Genomic DNA, 23,577 nt, shown 5'->3' on the forward strand with positions numbered 1-23,577 from the left:
GCTGTGACCGATACACCCAGTTACTACACATTGTACATGGTCGTGCTGTGACCGATACACCCAGTAACTACACATTGTACATGGTCGTGCTGTGACCGATACACCCAGTAACTACACATTGTACATGGTCGTGCTGTGACCGATACACCCAGTAACTACACATTGTACATGGTCGTGCTGTGACCGATACACCCAGTTACTACACATTGTACATGGTCGTGCTGTGACCGATACACCCAGTAACTACACATTGTACATGGTCGTGCTGTGACCGATACACCCAGTAACTACACATTGTACATGGTCGTGCTGTGACCGATACACCCAGTAACTACACATTGTACATGGTCGTGCTGTGACCGATACACCCAGTAACTACACATTGTACATGGTCGTGCTGTGACCGATACACCCAGTAACTACACATTGTACATGGTCGTGCTGTGACCGATACACCCAGTAACTACACATTGTACATGGTCGTGCTGTGACCGATACACCCAGTAACTACACATTGTACATGGTCGTGCTGTGACCGATACAACCAGTTACTACACATTGTACATGGTCGTGCTGTGACCGATACACCCAGTAACTACACATTGTACATGGTCGTGCTGTGACCGATACACCCAGTTACTACACATTGTACATGGTCGTGCTGTGACCGATACACCCAGTTACAACAGATTGTACATGGTCTTGCTGTGACCGATACACCCAGTAGCTACACATTGTACATGGTCGTGCTGTGACCGATACACCAAGTAACTACATTGTGCTGTTACCAATAAGGCAGGGCGGGACAACTTAGGAATGGCCAGCCAGTCCTAACTTGACACCCAGAAGGAAGCATGCTACAAAAACATTTTTTATATCATTGGAAAGATCTCAAGGAGATGAATCCAAAAATATAATGTGCAAGTGTGTTCATGTTTTCATAAGCTCACAAATTGGCTCTGAAAATGCATTTCTGCAGAAATTTCTGGCAGAATTTTTTTTTTCTGCAGAAATTTCTGGCAGAATTTTTTTTTCCTGCAGAAATTTCTGGCAGAATTATTTTTCTGCAGAAATTTCTGGTAGAAAAGTTTTATAATATGGTCTATGTGCCTCTGTTGCTTCTATAAGTACCCTAACTGGACAATGGAACACTGAATTGTATATGGCAGATGTATAATCCTTGAAACCATATTAAGCAGAGCCTTCATTATTGTACACCAACACACCTTAAAATTATCTAAATGAATTGCTCTTTGTGAGATTTTACTTTGAAATTATCTAATTGCAGTGTGCAAGTAGATGTGACTTTCAAAAATGTAACAGCCTTTTCATGAGGCCAGCCAAATATAAGAATACTTGGTGAAATCCAACAATTCAATCAAGATGAGATATACTATCATAGAAAGCAGATTTAACATCAGACAGTGGGAAAATAACACAAACAAGGTCATATAACATAACTGCATGTATTGTTTCATAAATGCCATACACCACATTACAGTTACACATGCTGTACATATACAAATATATATATATATATATATATATATATATATTCAAACACAAAAACATACACTTTGGTTATTTGCTTTTCTTTATGGCAGTCTGGTTGTAACAAAAGAACAAAATTTTAAAACTTAGACAAACTATAACAAGAATAACATGTAAATAATGAAACTTATATATCATAGGTGAGGGACATACATAAAAACTACAAAGATTTCTAACCATGACAGGGGACCATTATGTTTTTTACTTATTGTTACCTAGACAGGGATATTTACAAGGAGAATAATCAATTTCAGACTTAGCAACAGTTCCAACTAGAGTCATCAGAAGATGACAAATCCCCCCGGCCCCACATATTTGAAAGAACAAATCATCTGGCAGTTACTTAAAGTCCAACTTGGTTTTTTTAGACTACATCCAAATCCCTTCCATGGAAATCAGAGATGAAAAATATAATTTTCTATAAATATACTCTGCTGAAGTTCTGTTGAAATATATTGAAAGGTTTTCAACTTGTGACTCGGACACAAAATCCACCCCTTCTTTTTGAGACTAAGTCCAAATCGTTTTCATGGAAACTGAGAAAAAAATACAAATGACGGAAATCTGTAAATAGCAAAAGGCAGCACTTTGGGATCGACTTCAATTTAACTTGTGGAAACTCTGGCAGATTTGTGTTTTTAGTTACATGTAGCAGAATTGTTTTACTTCAGCAAACATTATGGATAGTTCAGTATAAATTTCATTAAATAACGTTTTCCCATTGAAAACAACTTAAAATTGTAGGGTAAAGGGTTTCCAGAAGCAGGATGCTGCTCAAGAATTAAAATACCTAACATAACATAAATCAAGAAGAAATAGAAATAAAGATAGAGATTTCTTTATACAAGATTTCTTCCCACTTGGTAATTCAAACTTATGAACTTGGGCATATCTCAGTGTCCGGTTGTCTTGAAAGTCCAGTTGGGTTTCAGAGATGGTTCCTGTCACAGAAAACAAAAAAACGTATGACAGCAGTGTATTTTACCCTGAGCCCTCCCAATGAAAATAACTTCAGCATAAGGCATCCACGCTTCATTTATTCCAGGAAGGTTAATTGTACATGGTAAATGGTGGAAAGGAAACAACAGGCAGAGATATATACTTCGTGACTAATTGCATAAATGTTGACCTAAATGTGACAGTGAGGTCTTAGTTATAAAGAAATGGCAAAATTCACAGATATTACATGTCATGTGACTAAAACTTTACCATGAGTTTACGAACAATGCCTTGAGTACTTACACTATGGTAGCCTGCAGTTTGTTAGATTTAGCAACTCTGAGTTGCGCCTCTACATGGTACATAAAGCAAACTTTGGCACAGAAGAGCATTCCTGGATACCACAAAAAAAAACAACAACTAACCTCTGAATGTAATGTAGCATGTTGAGGGAATGGATTCATATTGTATGAGTTGAAATAATCTGATTACTTACGTTTTCTTCTCAATATGCTTGAAATGAATTCTTTTCTTTGTCATGTCACTAAATTCAATTAGCACATATTCTGAAAAACATGAAAAACACTTTCAGTCTTTTCATTTCAGGTATAAACACATTCAACATGCTTTAGAAATATATTAGACACAATAACAATGTATGGTTTATAATAGATATGAATCATAATTTGAATATATTGGCTATTTGTATAATGTTAGAAATACCTCCATCAACACGCTCAACATGGCCAGGGTATCCAGCTGCTCTGTGCACCAACCATGGAGCCTCAACCTTGTCACCAGTCTTCAACTAAATCAAACATGTACAATATGTGTATTTATTCTCGTAGGCTTTCACAAATTGTAAAACATCACAGTGAAAATCTCAGGCAATATAAATATGTAGCTTCTTCACAGCTCTTGAGGTTAAAGTGATAAAAACATTTACATATACATATCTAAAGGAAATACATTGTACTCACTGAAGAAGACATACCTCAAACCTGACCTTCTTTGTTGAAAGCCACTCCTCCAAGTCATAACCAGTCCAATGTATTTTAACTCTTTCCTTCTGTACTGACAATACTTTGGCTTTATACCTGTTTTTAATCAAGATAAAAAAGAATTATGATTTATGGAAACAAGAAGGTTCACACAAATATTTGTTTTAACTTAAGAATGCTCCACTGACATTTTCCTGGTTTCTTATTTAGTCGATATGACAGCAGAAAAAAAAAAGTGTATGCATGTTCTTCCAAAATAAACAGTTAACCTTAAAGTCCTATCAACCACTAAACACTTTCTACCTGGAAAAATTAACACCTCTTGTTAATTTCAATACTGAAATGTCTATATCCTTCTTGAACAATAACTTTCACTACAGATTATAGCTCAAGTAACTACTAGGGCAGACTGAAGTAACTGTAGTAATAACCAGAGAGATGGGAATTATCTTTGCTAGATTCAAACCTATCAAATTTGTTGTTGTAGATTTGCAAAATATGCAGAATCGCTTCAGGTATGAAAAATAAAAACTGCAATTCTTTGAGCGACACAAAAAGTGTTATCCTTCAAGAAGTTTCAGAATGAAAGAGGGTCCGACTATTGATTTTGAGTCAAATGATGATCAGTACCTTAGCAAATCTATCTGAAAATAATCATAAGAATTGATGTAACTCATGAATTTGTGATGATTTCCAAATGTAAAGTTTCTTTGAACAATGATGACAATAATAACATACCAAAAGCCGTCATCCTCTAATGCCTCCACAATCATTCCAACCTTGAATTTGCAGGGGGGGTATCTATGGACAAAATCCATGATATGCATGGTTAGTAAAATGGACTAGTCAGCTCACTGTTATTTTTTGTAGTCTATTTTCAGAGTTTTTCAATGAAAAATCCACCAAGAAATATCTTTCACACAAGTTGCTTGAAACACTGATACTGATGATCCATAATATATACTGGGTGCTGTGTGACAATAGGTCATAGCTAATAACACTGATACACCAACCAGCACTAACACAGTATTGTCTGTCATTGAACCATCTATTTCTTCTTGCTAATGTTTATTTGTCATCTAAACATTGGCAACTATGTACAACGGGGATGATTCCAGTGCAAACAAGTGATTTATCAGGCTCCGCCATCTGGCTGCCCCATGTTATCAACAATCCTATAGTTATCACTGACATGGATGATTCTTTAACAGGTGTGTGAGGGATATCCTTGGGCAATTTCACTCTCTCCATAAAGTTCACATTACTTGATGTCTGATGCATGTCTTGATAGATGTTTGCAATTGAACTAACATGTTCATTCATAAGTTTAATTCCACTTCTGCACAGCAAAATCCACTTGTCCACCATTACAAGTATATTTCTCCTCTGACACAGTGACCCCTGACCTTCCATGAAATGTCACTAGATGCCATGCAGTTGTGGTGGAACATGTTACCTGCACTGGCAATATTTTACCTGCACTGGTGCAGTCTAGATATGACAAAATTGATACCTGCAGTACAGCAACACTGGATTGAGTGAGTATGGTTTTACGCCGCTTTTAGCAATATTACAGCAATATCATGGCGGGGAACACCAGAAGTGGGCTTCACACAAGTTACCCATTTGGGGAAAAGAACCCAGGTCTTCAGGGTGACGAGCAAACACTTTAACCACTAGGCTACCAGCAACATTGGAAATGGCCCCAGAAAATCCTAATACATGTACAGACTAGCACTTTTCATAATTGCTCACCTCATTATTGTGTCTCCTTTTTTGCAAGTAGGACTCAACCTGAAAGAAAATGTTGTTTTACATAAAAACTATATATCAATGACAACATACCAGTATTCACATATTACAAGAAAAATAGGCCATTTAGCAATAGAGATATTTATTAACTTACCATTTCCTCAGTTTCTGCAATCCTTGATGCCTGAAAATAGATTTGTCCGCATGTTATTTGTCCGTCTTATAGAAGCTTGTACAAGTAGGGTTCTATTTGCCATCATGACCAGTAGGAAGAAGTCAGTTGGCTGAGTGATATGAACATCGACATTTCATTGATATTCCTTTTCCATGACCTAGCATAGGGAAGATGATTACAATGAGAGACATGTACAGATAGACTGTGGAACATTGTGGCAAGAGCAAACTGAAGCAGTGTAAACCATTTGTTATCTTAAAATAGGAATATCTAACATAATATTAAATAATATCTAAATAATGCCACTCAAAGAAGCTAGGAATATCTAGGTTAAAAGTAAAAAATTAATATATGTTTGAAAACATCATTAATTCAACCTTCACCATTTCATATATATCCAATTCACTGATGGCAGTTTAAGGTTTCTATAACTTACCTTTCCAGGTGCTGTTTTCTTCACGCTTCTAATATTTGAACTTGATTGTAGAGTCTGATAAAGAAAGTTTGATGCCTTATGAATATGAATGACATCATTGTTCTTTTAATACCACTCTATTATTTACCAAACCAAAAACTTTGTGATAGCAGAAATCATTCATACTGATTTGTTTAGTTATTAAAAACTTCATTGGTGCATTTTATCATAGCAGAAAATGAACAAATCCCCAAAAATGAAACACCATGCTTGTTGTTTTCTCGTTTAGTTTAGTTCTCTATCTTTGTTAAAGGATTTAAATTAATATTAAATATATTAAGTGTAATTACCTTTCTACCCATTCTTGATGCTCTTCCTTTGTAAGATATCACCTGAAAATGATGCCAAAACTTACATGAACTGCTTTTTTTCAAGCCAGAAAGAAACATAAATTGGATGAAGTGTAACATAATATGTATCATTTACATTCAGTTTCAATTGACAAACCATGTGTATACCTGACATTTAACATGCAACAGAATCTGAAATTGAAATAAAATACTTACTGGAAGCTCTGGACATTCCACGCCAGGAATATTCTAAAAGAAGATACAGACTGTTATTCTCTAATCAGTGAATTTTACCATAGTTGCCAATAAAATTACCAGCTTCACATCAAATATATGCTAATATATGTAAGTAGGAAATTGCTGAGTTGATTCCAAACTCATTTCAGACACAACGGCAGGATGAAGATTGTCATTAAGGGTAAACAATAATATGAACAATTTAATTTTGTACAAGTGGGCCTATTAACTAACCTCCAGATGTTCCTGTGCAGTTTCCTCGTGAAGTATATTCTGCAAAATGGCAAAATTCAGTTGAAAATGCTGATTATTAACAAATGATATTATTTCTTATGAGTAATACAATCCCACCAATCCATTTACGTTTTTAGATCTTCATTGACATTAACTCATTTTAGTTAGACATGTTTTCATTGAGAAGGAATTACTTTAACTCACCTGAACTAGGGTTATTTGAAGGTCACGGCCATCATCATTATCACTGAATGCATACACCTATAAATAAGAAAATAAACAATTTACAGTGGGCATTATCATGTGTGTTATATTTTAAAGCAGATATGATATCAATAAGGAAAATTAGTTACAAGGTGTTTTCAAAGTGCCTGGAATATTGCCTGGTGTGCATTGAACAACCAACAACTGATAAAAGTGAATGAACATGACATGACAAAACAAAATACACAAGCACTACTATTATATTACTCATCATACATTGTTAAAAACAAATCAGAATTCACCTGGTGAGATGGTGGTAGATGAATTGTACGAGGATTATGCATCAAATTGCTTAAAACCATGTGCAAAATATCGTTCATGTGAACAGCTGCATTTTGGTGTAAAGTTTTTTAAGATTTCGCCAATTTCCCCTGATTTTCATCATTTTCTGAATTCATGACAATAATCCTTTCAACGTTTTCAATACGTTAGTTCATGTGTGAACAGTCCCTTTAATCTGAAAGGAATATTTTGCAAAATCAAGTTTAGAACAGTTGACTGAAGTAAGTGGCTACATTTATACTAGTGAGTCTAAACTTTTGATAATAATAATAATAATAATAATAATAATAATAATTCTCCGGAAAGTTCTAGGCAGCGTTTCCTGGGAGACGTCCCATTCGCTGTCTGGGCTGCGTGTAGAGGGGGCAAGGGCCCTGAGCTGATGATGAGCCTTACCAGCCTGACTGTGCCAGGATCACCCGAACCCTCTCTGCTGCATACAATTTTTAATCTGTAAATAATAATAATAATAAAATGCAGATTTCTTCATGCGCCTTTTCCACGTCAGCAGATATGCTCAAGGCGCAACAATGACAGATTAAAAGAGTCTCCCACATTTATACAGCAATATGTACACGTCAAAAATAGAGTTCCTAATAATACATTGAAAACAGGTACGTTTTGAGTCCTGACTTGAATGTGGCAATACTATCAGAAACTTTCAGATTGTATGGGAGTGAATTCCACAAGGTTGGGGCTGCATATGAAAAAGTCCGGTTTCAAAAAGTTTTAAGCTTGAAGTTTGGCACGAACAGAAACTCCTGATTGGATGATCGAAGGCAGCGCTTGTTTGAGTAAGGAGTAAGCAGGTCAGAGAGATATGGGGGAACAAGTCCGTGACGGGCCATGTAGGTCAAGCAGAGGATTTTGTAGTCGCTTCTTACCTTGATAGGGAGCCAGTGCAACTGTTTAAGAACAGGTGTGATGTGGCCATGTTTGGGAATGCGACTGATAATACAACAAGCTGTTGCAGTAGTCGAGCCTTGAAATCACAAGCGCCCGGACTAAGGCATGGGTGGCTTCAGCTGTAAGATATTGACGGATGTTGCTGATGGAGCGAAGATGGAAATAGCAAGTCTTACAGATGTTGTTCACCTGTGTTTCCATTGACAGTGATGTATCAAAGTATATGCCTAGATCTTTGACAGGTGAGCTTATAGGAACAACTGCATCGGCGATGGTTAGGTTCTTAATGGGACATCTTGAAATTTGGTGACTTGTTCCTACCAGAAGTGCCTCAGTCTTCGTGTCATTGGGTAGCAGCCTGAAAGCTTTATCATTGACTGGGGTAGAATCGTTTTCAAACCAAAATGGCTGAAACAAAACAAGAAATTCTTCACTGGATCAACACGAAAATGGGTAAAGTTCCAGTATTCTCACTCAGTCTGCTTCACATCATCAAAGTAGTCATCAATAGTCAAAGATCAGCGAGGCTTTTCTATTATGGTCTTCATTCGGGCAAACAAGCGCCATTTTTTAAGTGAGAGCGCTTTGATCCATTGCACACCCGGGGTTAGTCTAAGCAAGTCGTGGTGTAACTCATGGATGGCAATTTGGTAGACACCACTTGCAGGGATTTGCCGTTTGCAGCGTACCCTTATTTTACAACAAGACATGACCGCAGCGTCACGTCCTCTCTGTGACGTCATAATGTCTAAACATTGCCAATAAAGTCACGTGACGATTTCTATGACGTCACAATCATACCTTAGTGACTCTCATTCCTGGAGACACAGAGCTTGCGTCAAGTCACAGAAATACGTCTCTCACTTTTTGAACTCTGAAGTTCGGAAACATATCACGTCACCCATGAGTTAAACATGGCTCCCGACTTGGTGAAAGTTGTATTGAAGCTGTACCATCTACCATACTATGTTGAAAGATGTCTTGAAGGCAGAAGAAATGCTGTGAATGTTTCCCCCTCCTCGGCTCCATCCGTCAGCTCGGCCGGTGGAAACTTGAGAAACAGCTGATTGCCAAAGCGTCCACTTCCGAAAGTTATGTGTGGGAGGTCAGTGCTGAACTTCCGGTGTCCTCGTCCTTTGAATGGTCGTGGCTGGTGGCTGATGACAAGAAAGTCCTCTTCTGGGATCCCGCACAGGACAGAAGGTAATGGAAATCCCTTTTCCACATCTCTTCAAAGCGCGTTAATGGTATGTTTCGTTATTATAATATAAGAACCCCCTGATTTGAAGAAAATCACAAGAAGCAAATACCCTTCCTGGAATTAGACTTGCATAAAAGAATATTTGATCAAATGAGGTGATAAACAGTTTATAGGAAGGAGTTATTTCAGAGCACGACTGTCCTACCACGAAGGGTTGATGCAACAAACATGATGTATGTTTGTTGTGGGATAAGTTGAACTGATTGAAACGATCTGCATTTTCAGAGCACGACTGTCCTACCACGAAGGGGTGATGCATGCATCCTGGGGACGGGACCCCAACTATTTTGTCTCCCAGACCTGCGCCCTGAAGCTGGAGACTTACTACTACTGTGGGGCAGGGGAAGCTCTCGCTGTTGTAGGCTCGGAGCCATGTCTTGGATCCTGGAAGTCCAAAAAAGCATTGATGGCTCACGAGTACCCGGAGAAATCTGGCCACTGGCGGGTAGGTTGATTCATACGTCATTCATAACGTAATTTATTTCAAAATCTGAAGCACTTGGATATACAATAACCACAAATATTTTTCATAGATCAGATACATAACACATTTAGTTAGAATTCATTAATGATGTTTCTATTATAATACGTTGTATATTCTACTTCAGGCAAATACTCTACTGGACGTCCACCGTGACTACCAGTGGAAATGGGCTAGTCACATTCTTCATCTCCATCACTGTTAGAGAATGTGCAAGAAATAGTGTTCTGACAATCCTGTCCTCCACATTTACAAAATTCTGTGCATTTGAGGCCTGAATGGAGACACTGACACTTCTTCCCAACACTACAGTCGTTGTCTGTGCAATACAAGTGTGTGAGATTTCTCAGTTCAGTTGGAGCTATCTCCTTTGAGAACATCACAGGTTCCAAAGAACCATTCACATCTACTGCCCACCCATTGTCCTTGGGCTCACCAAGAACTGGCATGGGTACGTGACTTTGGCACCAAATGGCTACTTGGTACCTGGCTCTCCTCACATGCTCGGAGAAGGCATCTTCAGTGGGAGGTAGATCAGCAGCAGACTAGTCAGTCGTTGACGCCATCACATATCGCAAACGATCCAGAGTTGCACAGGGCTGGTTTTTTCTCTTGAATATTGACAGAATAAATCTCCTTGCTATTGTAACATCATCCTCAAAATTGCCTGACATACCAAATCTCCCCAAAGATGCATATTCTTCCTTGACATGTTGCAAGAGTTTGCTGTAAACAGTGGATTTTCCAACTTTGTAGAAACTGCTAGTTGTGTCACAGCCAGTTAGTGTGTGAGCTGCAGGCAAACTCTGACAGACATCATGTCCCACTGTTACAGCTATGGTACTGATGGGAACGTACCTCCGTCTGTTGGTGGACTGTGTGTTGTGTCCAGCTTCCATATATACAGATGATCTAAGCATGGCATTATTTGTATAGTACAGGAGAAGTACCATGACATCTGTGTCGTCACTTCGAATAACGATCACGGTCATATCGCTCTGAAAAAGTGAATTGCATGCAGCACCATCCTTGTATCGGCTTCCTCGTGGGAACTGAATAGGTCCGTGAGATCGGACACACTGTTTTCATTGATACATTTTGAAATACAACCATCAACAAATCCACCAGCAATGATGAGTTCCTGTCCACTGAGAAGAAATTCTTTTCTTTGCAGAATATAATCTGAAACAAATACTGCTAAGCTTGCCTTGTTAGCAGAATTCTTTAGGAATTTTCTGTAGTTTGGAACTGTACGGCCACCTTTTACATCAAACGTGGCTCCTGACTCATCTCCACGTCTTTGTCGCTCCAACTGTTTGATTGAATTTGGGCTGTCATATCTATCAAACACAATGGCAACGGCGCCAACACCAAGATTGCTATCAAGAATTACCTTCAACCGTCGAAGAACGCAATGTCCTAAGTCATCAAAGGTGGTGAACTGTGTGTCTTTCAAGCTTTGCAAGAGTGCCATGCCATCAACTACATAAGCTGTGCTAGGACCTGTGTTCAAGCTGTGAACTTCATCACATATAGCTTCAAGTTTCTTTGCTAGATCAGATTTGGTGCATTTCCTCATCGTGCCATCATCATGGAAAAGGGACGGTGGGACTGCTGCAAGTTCATGTTTAAGGACAGATTCCAAACTGACATCTCTCTGCTTCGATACAACCAGCAGTCGACGAAAAAGCACCTCAGAATCCACCATAAACCTGTCAGTCTTCTTTGTTGGCAAACCTTTGCGCATCTCTGAAAATGTCAGTACTTTCATGCGAGGTTCGGATCCCAGAAACTCTTGTTCTTAGTTTCTTTAACGAGGCTTTGCTAGGAAATCCTGGTGTTTCTTCTTGCCTTTATCCAAGAAGCCATTCAAACTTTTACTTACCTCAACTGGAGGCAACCTGTCCAGTGGCAATGTTGATCAATTCTGAAGGCACAGTCAGTAGGTCAAATGGATTTTGATATTGGGAAGCAGCCTCCATGATCTTGGTAACATCCTGTTCATCCCTGACAAGCCTTGCATTTCCAAGTTCCTCATGTGGCTTATCAGTCCTGCTCCGATCACTACACAGAGACTTAAACGCTTCAGCGTATTCTGCAGTGATATGCCTTGTCTTTAACCACCGGGTAAGAGCACCTTTGCGTAGTGTCAGACCAATAACTCCTCCTTTGCTTTTGCCATCCCTGTTGATGGTTTGTTCCAGGGCTTGATCTGTTGCCACACTATTGAAGCTGTGCCTTGAAGATCTTCGTATGACAAACCCACCTCCATCCAAGTGTCTGTAGGCTGGCAGATCATTGTCTTTCAAGTTGTTCATGTCCGCTACATATGTTGGAACAAACTTGGCATATGTGTGTCTACCTGCAGCCACAAACCAGGGAATAGTTTCACATACAGTATTCAGATGAAGACTGAAGTTTGCTTCACGCTCTGCCCTAAGTAAGCGCAGAAGTATATCTCCTCCATCCAAGAAAGTGTCCGAGTAGGAGAACGTTTGAGACATGGTTCGTCCAACCTGTCTAAACTCATCAATAGTTTTGATGAGTGTATCCAGGTGTTGAAACTGAAGTTCATTTGATATCTTGATTGCTGAATCATGATCTTTTGTAGCAAATGCATCTTGCAGTTCCTTCAATTTTTGGCCAAGAATGGAAGCCCCTAAAGTGCGTCCTTGTTCTTGAAGCCATGACTCCATTGCCACAAGCAACATGCGGAATAGAGCTTCATGTACCAACTTCAAGCCTCGAAGTCCTTTGCATATTCCTTTCCCTGCAGCATCTTACGGGCTGTGTTGACTGCATAGACATCAAAGTCTGTCAATAAAGACAGAAGGCCTCCTTCACAATAGACATGGCCGAGGCTAGCAATAAAAGCCATTGTGAGATGCATGCTTCCAACTCTCATGGTTACTTTTTTTGTACAAGGCAGGAGGTTTTGCCCACAGGATTTCCTGTGCCTTCGAGTAGATGGCCATGTCAGCAGTTACAAGTATATGGCCTTGGCCTAGTTTCTCAGCCAGCTGAACTAACTGCAGTAGTACAGTGTATATTGTTGAGAGATCTGTAGGAGATGCCTGAATAAAGGGAAGATATCTCACGGATGCAACAGGTGAACTTTCCTCTGATATAAAAGAATTGAACCCGGTCCAGGATGGAATATGCTGAGATTGCCCTTCTTCTTTTCTCACACGAGCTAGCTTCCATATCATGTCCTTGTTCTGGGCACGAGCATAGGCAGTGGAAGTTGAATAGGCCTCAGTAGTAGAACTATCAGCCACTGGATTGGGCTGAGGACGTTGTGCTGGTTTGGTATACCTGAAACGAAGTAAGAAAATTCATTTACCTTAGATAATGCTAGTCATGTATCTACGTCAGTGCAGTATGTCTACTACTGGGCTCATCTTTGGTCCTACTTAGAACTGAATCCAGACTCTCATGAACCAGTATAGTTGGTTGACAATATTACTCCAAACAATGTTGTTTCTTGTTCATATCACATTGTATTTATGAAATTGACATTGCATGTAACTGATAGTTATATGATCAGATTGTGGTAAGTATCATGTACTCTTTTCAATGTATACAACTAAATTTATTTATTTATTTTGGTTTCCATTCCCAAATAATTCATAACATACCTTGCCAATGGAACTTCATTGTCATCATGCTGGATGGACTTTTGAGTGACACGTGGAATTGAGATTCCACTGATATTCCTGTTTCTCCCCTCTGAAACACGACTGCAGCCATGGCATGGGTGGTTGATTTTCCATCAAGGGTCTCTTCATTTTGATCAAAGTTATCAATTGCTGCATCGATTTGAAGGTTATGATCACTTGACAACTGGAGACCTCTAGGCACATACATAGTTTGATCCTGTTGATCAAGGGCGACCGAGGTAAGAAATCGCCGAACTTCATCATAGGATACACAGTGACCCAGTGAATGGAGTTTATCTATGAGCAGCTTACTCCCAAATTCATGATGTACGTACACACCAATACCCAAAGTCATGGGGGTTCTTACATGCCTAGATTTAGAGATGATGTCATGACAAATTGCAAGTGTTGCAAGATCATTCTTTGAAACATTTGCATCACCACAATCTGAAATGTGTTTGTATGATTTTTCGTTGGTAACCCACATTACAAAATTATACAGTAAATTGGGAACAAATTTGGCACATGTCAACATATTTAGTTGAGTACATGGTTCATAATACAAATTTGAGTCACAAATGCTTGACATCTGGTATCTCAATATCTTGGCTGCAGAATGAAGGATCTGTCTTTCATCAATCTCAGATAGTCCAGATGTTGGTGTAAGATCACAAAGATTTTCAGCATCTTCAATGAAATACTGTTCTTGCAATTCAGATGCTTTTCGTAGAGCATCACCCACAGAGACTGTACTGGAGACCAATGTCTGAACGTCCATGGCGTTCAATGAAAACAAGTTTTTCTCCAAAATACTGACTTAATTTCTCTTTCAGTTTCCATGAATACACCTCAACATGCATTCCCAAACTTGACAAATTCTTTTCAAATTCCATCCTTACTTGAGATAATGTTTTTACAGATTTACTCCTGGAAAGTATTGTTTCTTGAATGTTAGACACAAGTTGCTTAAAGGCCTTGTCATATTCTGAGTCTCCCTTGTCATGGTCAAACTTTCTCCTTGCTGCTGTAATGTTTCGTTCTGAGATGTGCGCAGCATAACAAGAATGGTGGTACTTTGCATCGAAGGCAAATAGGTTGTCATACGTAGAATAACCGTTTCATCATTTCTAGCAATAGCTGCAGCCAATACCTTTTCATGTGTACTCTGCCCTGTTCCTGTGGCAATCTATGTTAGTTTCTCACCCTTTTTCCACCCTTTGCTACAAATGAAGCAATGTTGCCGGATGTTAAATGATGATGTGTCATTTCTGCTTAAGCGGGTGTTGTTGTATATGGATTCATCAGACTGTGTGTTGTCAGATATTTGACTGTTGTCTACATGTACATGCTTCAAATTGGATTTGCTGGTACACGATGCTCGACAAGACTTGTGAAAAGCAACTTCAATAGTCCCTGTCAAAATATCATCTTTGAATGGCAATAGATGATGATACACTTCATCCAGACGTACTTCAGAAGCTGTAAACAATGCTTGCAGTCCATCTACTGTGGGTTTTCTTACAATATTTGATGCCTCTTTCCCTTTTTCCCCAAGCTGTCTATGACAGAGAATACAATGTCCTATATCTGGTGGGACTTATGGATTCTTTGGCAGGTGGTGCCAAATCCATCCTTATATTGTTTACACAATAATGAGCATCATAGTCCAACTTACATTGATCACTGAAACTTCACTGTGTTCAATATCTATGTCATCACAGACAGAGCGGTCACTAATACTCCATATTGGATAGCAGAAGGGGAAATCACTCTCAACAAACATTGCCAAATTTAGTAATAATGAAGCGCCCATAAAATCTTGGGTGAAACTTTATGAATAGACAGTGTTTTTGAGAATGGTTGTTTGACCTAGTCACAGTTGGTAATGGTAACATACCTTCAAATAAATTAATGCCCTCTACATGTGCTATCATATGAGTGTAAACAGGGCTTTCTGTGTCATTCTGAAAATTCTTTATGATAAATGAAAACTATCAATTATTTTATTCTGCACTAACTGATGCATTAAATAATTCATTGTGTCCATCGGTGGCTTCAATAGAGTTAATGATTAGTACTGAAAGAATTGATGAACACTACAGATCATTTTTAAAAAAAGATGAGAGTTGTACCCCATCAAATAATGTTGTAGTGGGTGGTTAAGTGAACCTCCCGTCCGAAACATATTTTGCTCTTGTAACCATGGAAACAGAGCATTATATATATTACATACCAATTTCATATGACCACAACCATACTTTTCTTGAAGAATGCACATATATGTACAAGAAAATATAGGTTGTGTCTTGTTATACCATCGGTTGGGGTTGCTCCTATTTTTATAGGCCTTTTGAAGAATGGCCACTGGACTATCCCTTCTACTGCGAGGCAGGGGAAGCCCTCGCTGTTGTCGGCTCGGGAGCCATGTCTAGGATCCTGGAAGTCCAAGAAAGCATTGATGGCTCACGAATATCCGGAGAATTCTGGCCACTGGCGGGTAAGTACACAAGTACACCCTTGGTGACTAAGATTTATTTCAAAATCTAAAACACTTGGATATACATTTGTTTGAGTGGCATTCTAGAAGTTAGTGGTATAGAGATGACAAAACGTTATAGATGATATGTTTGAAAACGGTATAAGAACCTATACCGAAACGTCGCTATTGTGAAAATAAAGAAGTTGATCATCCATAACGTTTTGTCATCACTTGGATATACAATAACTACAAATCGTTTTCATAGATCAGATACATCAGTTTTAGCTGGAATCCATTAAAGATGAAAATATCACAATTCTTTGCATTTTCTACTTAAGGCAAATACTCTACTGGACGTCCACCGTGACTACCAGTGGAAGTGGGCGGTCGTCGACGTGAAGATGAGGAAGGTGAAGAGATGGGAGGAGTGTGCCAACAGATTCATCTCCACCAACTGCGAGCAGCTCTCCATCCTGGCACCCTGGGAACACGCCATCGTCCACCTTGTCCCACTCCACCATCATCCAGGAGCAGACGATCGACATGGCCAAGGTGGCCCAGTTCTATGATGCCGTGGAGAACTGTGATGAACTTGTGACCTCGGAGATGAGTCACGTGACGTCTGGGTGGCAGTCACGACAGGAGACGAAGAAGAAACCATTTGTCAGTAAGTAGAGCCTTTCATTTGTTTCTGAAAGTTGATAACAGAACAGTTTGCAGAACGGTTCAGATTTAAGTCCCTTTGGGATTGTGAGGATCTGCTGATCGCGGGTTCAAATGTTAATGATCTTCAGCACCACAGCCGTGCTGCTGGGTTACCACGTCGGTTTCAATTCATGAAATGAGTCATCCAGTCAAAATTCATGAAACAGGCTTTCAGTATTTTGCGTTACCGTGGTGAATGAGTAATTACTGGCAGCATAAGGCTAGAATCCTGACCTCTGTGTTAGAAACCTTACCTCGGTGAACTGCAGCAGAACCAGAACAAAACTATTTATATGACATTAATACACATGTAAGTCCTGCATCATTATTTTCATCCCAGATCATGTTAACATTGCATGGTATAACTGAAATAACTGTTTCCCAAACTCACTCACTTGCTCACTCAAACCTTGTGATACACGAAGCCAGAGCATTGTTTGGGAATCTTTGCAGGGGTGTATGTCGGTCAACCAGTTCTACCTGGACTTGTGTGTCACGTGGCCAACTTCCTGAGTGACTGTTACTACTGGTTGGAGTAGATGTGGCGTTGTCATGGAAGCACAGATGTTGATAGAGCCTATTTAAAAAAAAAAGGAAAAAAAGAAAAGATTTTGTAAATACAAATCATGTTGCAAATTTTTTCATAGAATCACCTTGTAAATATGACCAAAATTCGTTCAAATACATTGTTATTAAATGGAAAACAAACTGACAAATGTTGTTATGCGTATTAACTGTAGAGTTGGAGGTGTAAATTTTATTTGTACATGCATCAATCAAACAGAATTAAACCTCCTTATCAATGTATACACAAAATCGTTGTTGTGGTGATTCCACCATGAATTTGTTGTTAATGGGTCCAGAAATGATATTGTTTACAAAATGTCGAAACGGACAGTTTTTTTTTATATCAAACATATCTCGTGTGATGGTGTATGCGTTCCAGCTCATGTCGGTGTCCAGGGTAATAAAGTATCAAATAACCGTGCTATGATTTCTTTATTATAAGGGGGCGGTGGGGTAGCCTAATGGTTAAAGCGTTGGCTCGTCACGCCGAAGACCCGGGTTCGAATCCCCACATGGGTACAATGTGTGAAGCCCATTTCTGGTGTCCCCCGCCGTGATGTTGCTGGAATATTGCTAAAAGCGGCGTAAAACCAAACTCAGTCAGTCTTTATTATAAGGTTGATTCATTTGAATTCTGACCTTGCCAAATTTTATTTTGAAAATGCCATTGTGATGTCGGTCTCCATGATAGTGAGACGTTATGCACAGACACTACTCTTTATAACAGGTTACACACAAATTGTAAATTTACCGTGTAGAGACGTAATGTAGTTGGTTTTAGTAGAATTCGTCTTGGTCACTGAGCACTAAATGCCGACACAAGTGTTGTTCATAAGGATGAATCAACTCTTTGTTACCAATTCCGTCTAGTACTTAATGCCTGAAACTGTTGAGCATAATCTCTTGGTATGTCTTCGGCATGTTAAATTAAGACAAAATCTTAGAAGTACGATTCTTACGAAAGTGAAACATTTTCCCTTGGTGCAATATTCGGGCTCCAGCATCCTCTACCATTCAATTCCAAAGTTAATACGTGCTCCAGGCAGGTATGAGATAATCTAATGGTGGAAAACCAACAATATGTATTGCTTTTGAATCAACAATATGTATTGCTTGGTGTTTAAACCCATTTAATTAAGCAGAAGGTCATAGCAATTTTCATCATCAGAGTAAGCGAGTACAATGTCTTACAGTTTTATTCACAGTAAATATATTCTGTTGTTGCGATCAATCTTCCTGCATTTAATGTTTTGTGCGCACAAATACCTTATTTCTGGTCGAAGCCACAACCATGCACCACAACTGCCGAACAACACTGGACCATGCTTTCGTGCACAGGGGTTCGAATCACTGTTTGGACAATAATTTAAAAAAAAAGGAATCTAGATTTTTGCAAGCCGTATATGGTTTTATATGTTATGAGTAACTTATATTTCAGATTTGAACGAAATCGGTGAAGAAATGGAATTTTTAGAAAATTTTCCCGCTACACTCATAATACTCTTTATGTAATGAGTGTAGCGGGAGAATTTTCTAAAAAGTCCATTTCTTCACCGATTTCGTTCAAATTTGAAATATAAGTTACTCATACCATATAAAAACAATATACGGTTGCAAAAACCTAGATTTTTATTTTTTTTAAATTATTGTCCAAACAGTGATTCGAACCCATGTGCTTTCGTGAACCAGGGACACCAGTGGTTCTTACGAGTTATGACCCTTTTGTGCCCTTCACGTCGGCGAATCAGATTCCACTTGAAACAAAATGGTGGCGCCCGGTCTAGATGATCATTCGTCACCACTCGCCCCTTTCCATAACCTGCAAGAAGTCGCTATTCGGCTTGGCCCGGAATAACACGAGTTGGTCACGAATGTCTAGATGATATGATCAAGATATATATTGTAATACAATGGTTCTTACCTGATGAAGTGCATGTGTTTGCAATTAACTTGAGCATCTTGTATAAAACAAAAAATGGCTGGAAAATATCTATCGATGCCCAGTTGACGGTACACATGTTTTGCAAACCCTGCTACCCCCTGCTGCACATCAATCTACGAATCGCTACGACTGTCGTAAGTCTTTGTTAAAGTATGGGAGTTACGATCACCTTAGCGCTATATGATCGCTTTGTGAAACGGGGGCCCGGATGTAGATTTCGTAAACTCAATTGATTCAGGAAAATAATTTCAATTTTTTAATGGATTTATTTGCTTCTGAATTGGGATAACTTATGTATTGCACTGACAACTTTGAATTCCAACACAAAAAAGAGACTATTCTGTGCAGACACATTTTTGATTTCGTAGAAAGGATTTAAAATGATCATATTGGCAAAACCCTGGTAGAAGCACACTGGTGTGACCACCAGACATTGTTGACCGCCTCCGCCTCCAAAAGACGTTAAAATATGGTACTTGTTGGTCCCTGCCTGGCGCTCGGCATTAATGGGTACGACAAGGACTGGTCGGCTCGTAGTCAGTATTATCAGAGACCATATATGGCATGTTATCTCAGTGGGCTAGCACTATAAAACCAGCTTAAGTCTGGGCTAGTACAAGCAGCCGCACATGCACATACACATACACACACATGCACATGCACGTCGTCATATGAGCGAAATATTCTCAAGCACGACGTTAAAATCAATTTCACCTCACCTCACCTCACCAGACATTGTTTACACTGGTCGCATCTTGGACATGGCGCCTCAATGTGTTTTCTATTATTAATCAATTTATAATATACGGACAGGCCCAAACCATCTTTATATACACATCTGTTGTCTGTGATAGATTGGCGATGCAGGAGAGGCTCTTAATGTATCAGTAAATCAGCTGGGGAGGACATCGGATCGATTACACAACAAAGTAGCAGGGCAACTGATGCATTGAGAGGAATGTCTGGAGTCTGGCGCACTGTCGTCAGTAACAGCATCAACTGCGGTTCGATGACCTCATCAGCATGGCCGTGCATAACTGTAAGTGCACGTGCAAGACCGCGAGGGAGTGGCGCCGCAGAGGGATGAGCGCGACTTGTGCGTACTCATTTCTAGGTCTAGGTCAACCCATCCCTACAAGGGTGCAGACAGTGATGAATAATCAATCTTTTTGTTGGTTCATCGATATATGTTGTTGAATGTCATTTTGGTTGGTTTGTTCGCAAGCTTAAAGCCGCTGTATAATATTACAGGTTTCTGGTAGCGGCCTGTAAATAGTAAAATCTGGATCACACAATCCAGTGATTGGTATTATGTTCAACGATCCATGCCGTTGGGGTACTGTGACACATCTACGTGATGGAGCTAGTATATACCGAAATTAGGTCATTTAACAAACATATCGTCTTCTCAGGGGCATACCGGATCAGAGCTTCAGAGTTTACTAACACCGGGTGGTCAGGTGACTCATGGTTTTATTCCCTTATGCAGCGTCTAAAATTCCCGCCTGCCCGACCGTCCAGAACGGTCTATTTTCATCTTGGACGGTCAAATTTCAAAAGTAGCCTGGTGGTCTGGTAGACATTTCATAATTTCAGTAAATATTTCATAATATCAGACAGGTTCTCTTGTCGTCAGTTTGAGGTGTTTACGGTATTATGATGATTAGGTTAAACTACTTACGATTGGACAGTTCATGTCACGATAACGCTTTCAGTTTACCTAAACTCTGTGCATTGCCTGTTAGTGCTATGTAGTTCAAACAGTAACCTGACTAACTTGATTTTGTTTGTTTTTTAATTGTTGAAAACCGGACAGGCAAGTTGTATCCAGTCCTGCTGTCTAGCTTGGAAATTTAGGAGTTTTAAACACTGCCTTATGCCGAGCACCAGCATTTGGTATGAAGCGGCCAGTAATCGACCACTGACCTCCCGCTCTCCGAGCAAACGCACAAGCCACTTGCTACGGAAACTATCTTAAAGCTCCTGAATAGCGTCCAAACAGAACTGAATTGTTATAATGACTCTTTGATCAGTCTTTCAGCTATGTGAGAAATATAATTTCAAAAATGATATATCCAAACAAGCTATAGTTATTGTAACGATGATGACACAGCCATCTCGAGATAATGAATCATTTCTAGACGAGCACGTGCCCCACGAGTTGCCTATCGCCCTCCGATCAGAGTACAAGAAGATAGACGCACCCTCAGGGATGATATCGCTGTGAAAACGAGGTTTCATCACTGTGGGCCGACAGTTTTGCAAAAAATGACCTTGACATAATCACTGTGTGTTGTGCAATACACGTGTGTGCTTGCCAGTCAGATCAAGAAATACTGAAACCTATAGCATTACACTTATATTATTTCAATAATTTACTTATTTGTGATATAATAGCAATAAAAGTTTGTTAAATTAAACAAACCACTACATTTTATTTGACATTCAAATTTATTTCATTTCTTAAATTTGAAAAAAAGTAATTCGTGGATACCACTAGATATATAATCGGTGTTATATGTTTATTTTAAAGGTCAACGTTCGTATTAAGAAGACGTGGACGACGGTTATTCCCTAAAAGTCCGTATATGCCATAATATGGAGGTGTAGACAAACATCTAGTCTCTGAAATGAACATTTTTTAGAGAAGAAAAACAAATCATAAAAAATAACATATAACGAAAAAGATCCCAGAGACTTTCTTCATTTTCCGAAACTATGGAAATCTAGACTTGCCACACATTCTAGACTTGCATGGGCTTTCTTGGATATATTTGTTTCAGGCCCTCGTTTCTTTGCGAGGATTAAAGATTGATAAAATATTGTTTTTTAAGATGACCCCCGACTCAAAATGCTTCACAGTACATATACATCATGACAAGGCCGGACACTTCGATGCACCCCAGTGCGGTGGGGTAGCCTAGAGGTTAAAGCGTTGGCTCGTCACGCCGAAGACCCGGGTTCGAATCCCCACATGGGTACGATGTGTGAAGCCCATTTGTGGTGTCCCCCGCCGTGATGTTGCTGGAATATTGCTAAAAGCGGCGTAAAACCATACTGAGTCAGTCAGTGTGTCGATGCACCCTAACCGACTGTTTGTCGATAGCTACGCTACCATCGAAGTGTTCGGCCTTGTCATGATGTATTGTACTGTGAAGCATTTCGAGTCGGGGTGTCATCTCAAATTTTTATATATTTTTCCAAAATCTTTAATCCGCGCAAACACGCGAGGGCCTGTGGCTAATGTCGGTGTTACAAATTAAAATTATTCTAAAGATACCGGATTCAGAATAAGAGTTGATCAGAAATATTACACTGATTTCCGTTTAAAGCTTCCCGAATTGTGAGTTAACTGAAACTGAATGGTGCACTGTATTCAGCAAAGGATACATTACTGGGGTATATTATCCTCTCCGAGAACCTTGCATACAGCGAATGTGCTCGGGATGGAAACTCCACATAACTGTATTATCTCTTCATCACACAAACAACAAACTGTATCGAACCCGCCAGCGCTGTCCGGAGCTGTTCTCTTACTCAACGCCGTATCTACCTTACCTTTGAAACTGGTTTAACTGTAGAACACTTTCATGTCGCTGCATTGATTGTGTTTCTATAGATCAGGAATCATTTTCACTATTTATTTCCAGGCTTTGTGTGTGATTGCAATTACAGTGTAAATGACAAGCGCGCTGCACATGATTAAAACATGTTAAAACAAGCAGCGATTCCTACCTTGTTCGCTTGAAAGTCACGTGATATAACATGTGACGTCACGATGTGACCTGACCTCTGAACCCAAACCAGTGGGCCAAATCCATGTTGAGATTGTGAATGGAAGTAGATCGTTGGTGTTATGTCTCCGACAATGTTGGACATTCGCCGTGTGTTAAAATGGGGCCAAATCGTTGTCAACGTTGCAGTGATGATTCTAAGCATGTGTGTGCTGCTGCCGTTGGGATATGTGTGGAAGTATTTCAATTCGAGCTGCCTCTTGAATGCCGATATCTTCGTACAGGTGTCGCAAAACAAAACTGTCCAGCTGAATGTTGACAAGACAAAGTGGGGCGACAATACCCTGTGTTTCTACACTACATTTCTACCAGTGGTTGTGGCTATCCATTCCTTCATTTGGACCTGGTTTTTCGTGTACGTAAGGAGATCGGTGAAGGAAGGAGGGTTAGTATTTTTATTTACATTAATAACTGATTTTTTTATTAACTTTTCTCTCCCAGGTATAACAGTTATTTATTTTACTCCCGTGTGTTGAACCATGTTTTGTATAAACGTTCACGTAGTATTTCATTTCCGTGCACAGCATACAGTGCTCGTATAATTTTCATAAATGTTTGTTTACGTATTTGTTTACACAAATTA

General features: G+C 39.4%; 2 protein-coding genes across 2 annotated transcripts; one reads left to right on the plus strand and one right to left on the minus strand.

Moving 5' to 3' along the window:
* Positions 1-2,444: 2,444 nt before the first annotated feature.
* Positions 2,445-8,922, minus strand: LOC124274636. The gene is made up of 10 exons (XM_046709996.1): positions 8,908-8,922; positions 8,428-8,514; positions 6,859-6,915; positions 6,655-6,693; positions 6,400-6,432; positions 6,184-6,225; positions 5,855-5,908; positions 5,398-5,427; positions 5,247-5,285; positions 2,445-2,492 (listed from the first exon to the last, which is right to left on the minus strand). Exons 1-10 carry the CDS (start codon positions 8,920-8,922, stop codon positions 2,445-2,447), a joined length of 444 nt encoding a protein of 147 aa, XP_046565952.1.
* A 98-nt stretch (positions 8,923-9,020) lies between these two features.
* Positions 9,021-16,555, plus strand: LOC124274637. Its single transcript, XM_046709997.1, has 4 exons — positions 9,021-9,035; positions 9,143-9,309; positions 9,593-9,812; positions 16,325-16,555. Exons 1-4 carry the CDS (start codon positions 9,021-9,023, stop codon positions 16,553-16,555), a joined length of 633 nt encoding a protein of 210 aa, XP_046565953.1.
* Positions 16,556-23,577: the final 7,022 nt, after the last annotated feature.

Source organism: Haliotis rubra, unplaced genomic scaffold (genome assembly GCF_003918875.1).
Source record: "Haliotis rubra isolate DU_JTF1 unplaced genomic scaffold, ASM391887v1 Scf1922, whole genome shotgun sequence".
NCBI classification, from domain to species: domain Eukaryota; kingdom Metazoa; phylum Mollusca; class Gastropoda; order Lepetellida; family Haliotidae; genus Haliotis; species Haliotis rubra.

Bases quoted from the DNA above. Each gene is read 5' to 3' on its own strand.
- LOC124274636 (XM_046709996.1), bottom strand. The intron at 6,916-8,427 runs GTAGGAACAAGT...TCTTATTTATAG, and splicing joins CGAAGACTGAGGCACTTCTG to GTGTATGCATTCAGTGATAA. The intron at 6,226-6,399 runs GTAAGTATTTTA...CATCATTTTCAG, and splicing joins TGGAATGTCCAGAGCTTCCA to GTGATATCTTACAAAGGAAG.
- LOC124274637 (XM_046709997.1), top strand. The intron at 9,310-9,592 runs GTAATGGAAATC...CTGCATTTTCAG, and splicing joins GATCCCGCACAGGACAGAAG to AGCACGACTGTCCTACCACG. The intron at 9,813-16,324 runs GTAGGTTGATTC...TTTCTACTTAAG, and splicing joins AGAAATCTGGCCACTGGCGG to GCAAATACTCTACTGGACGT.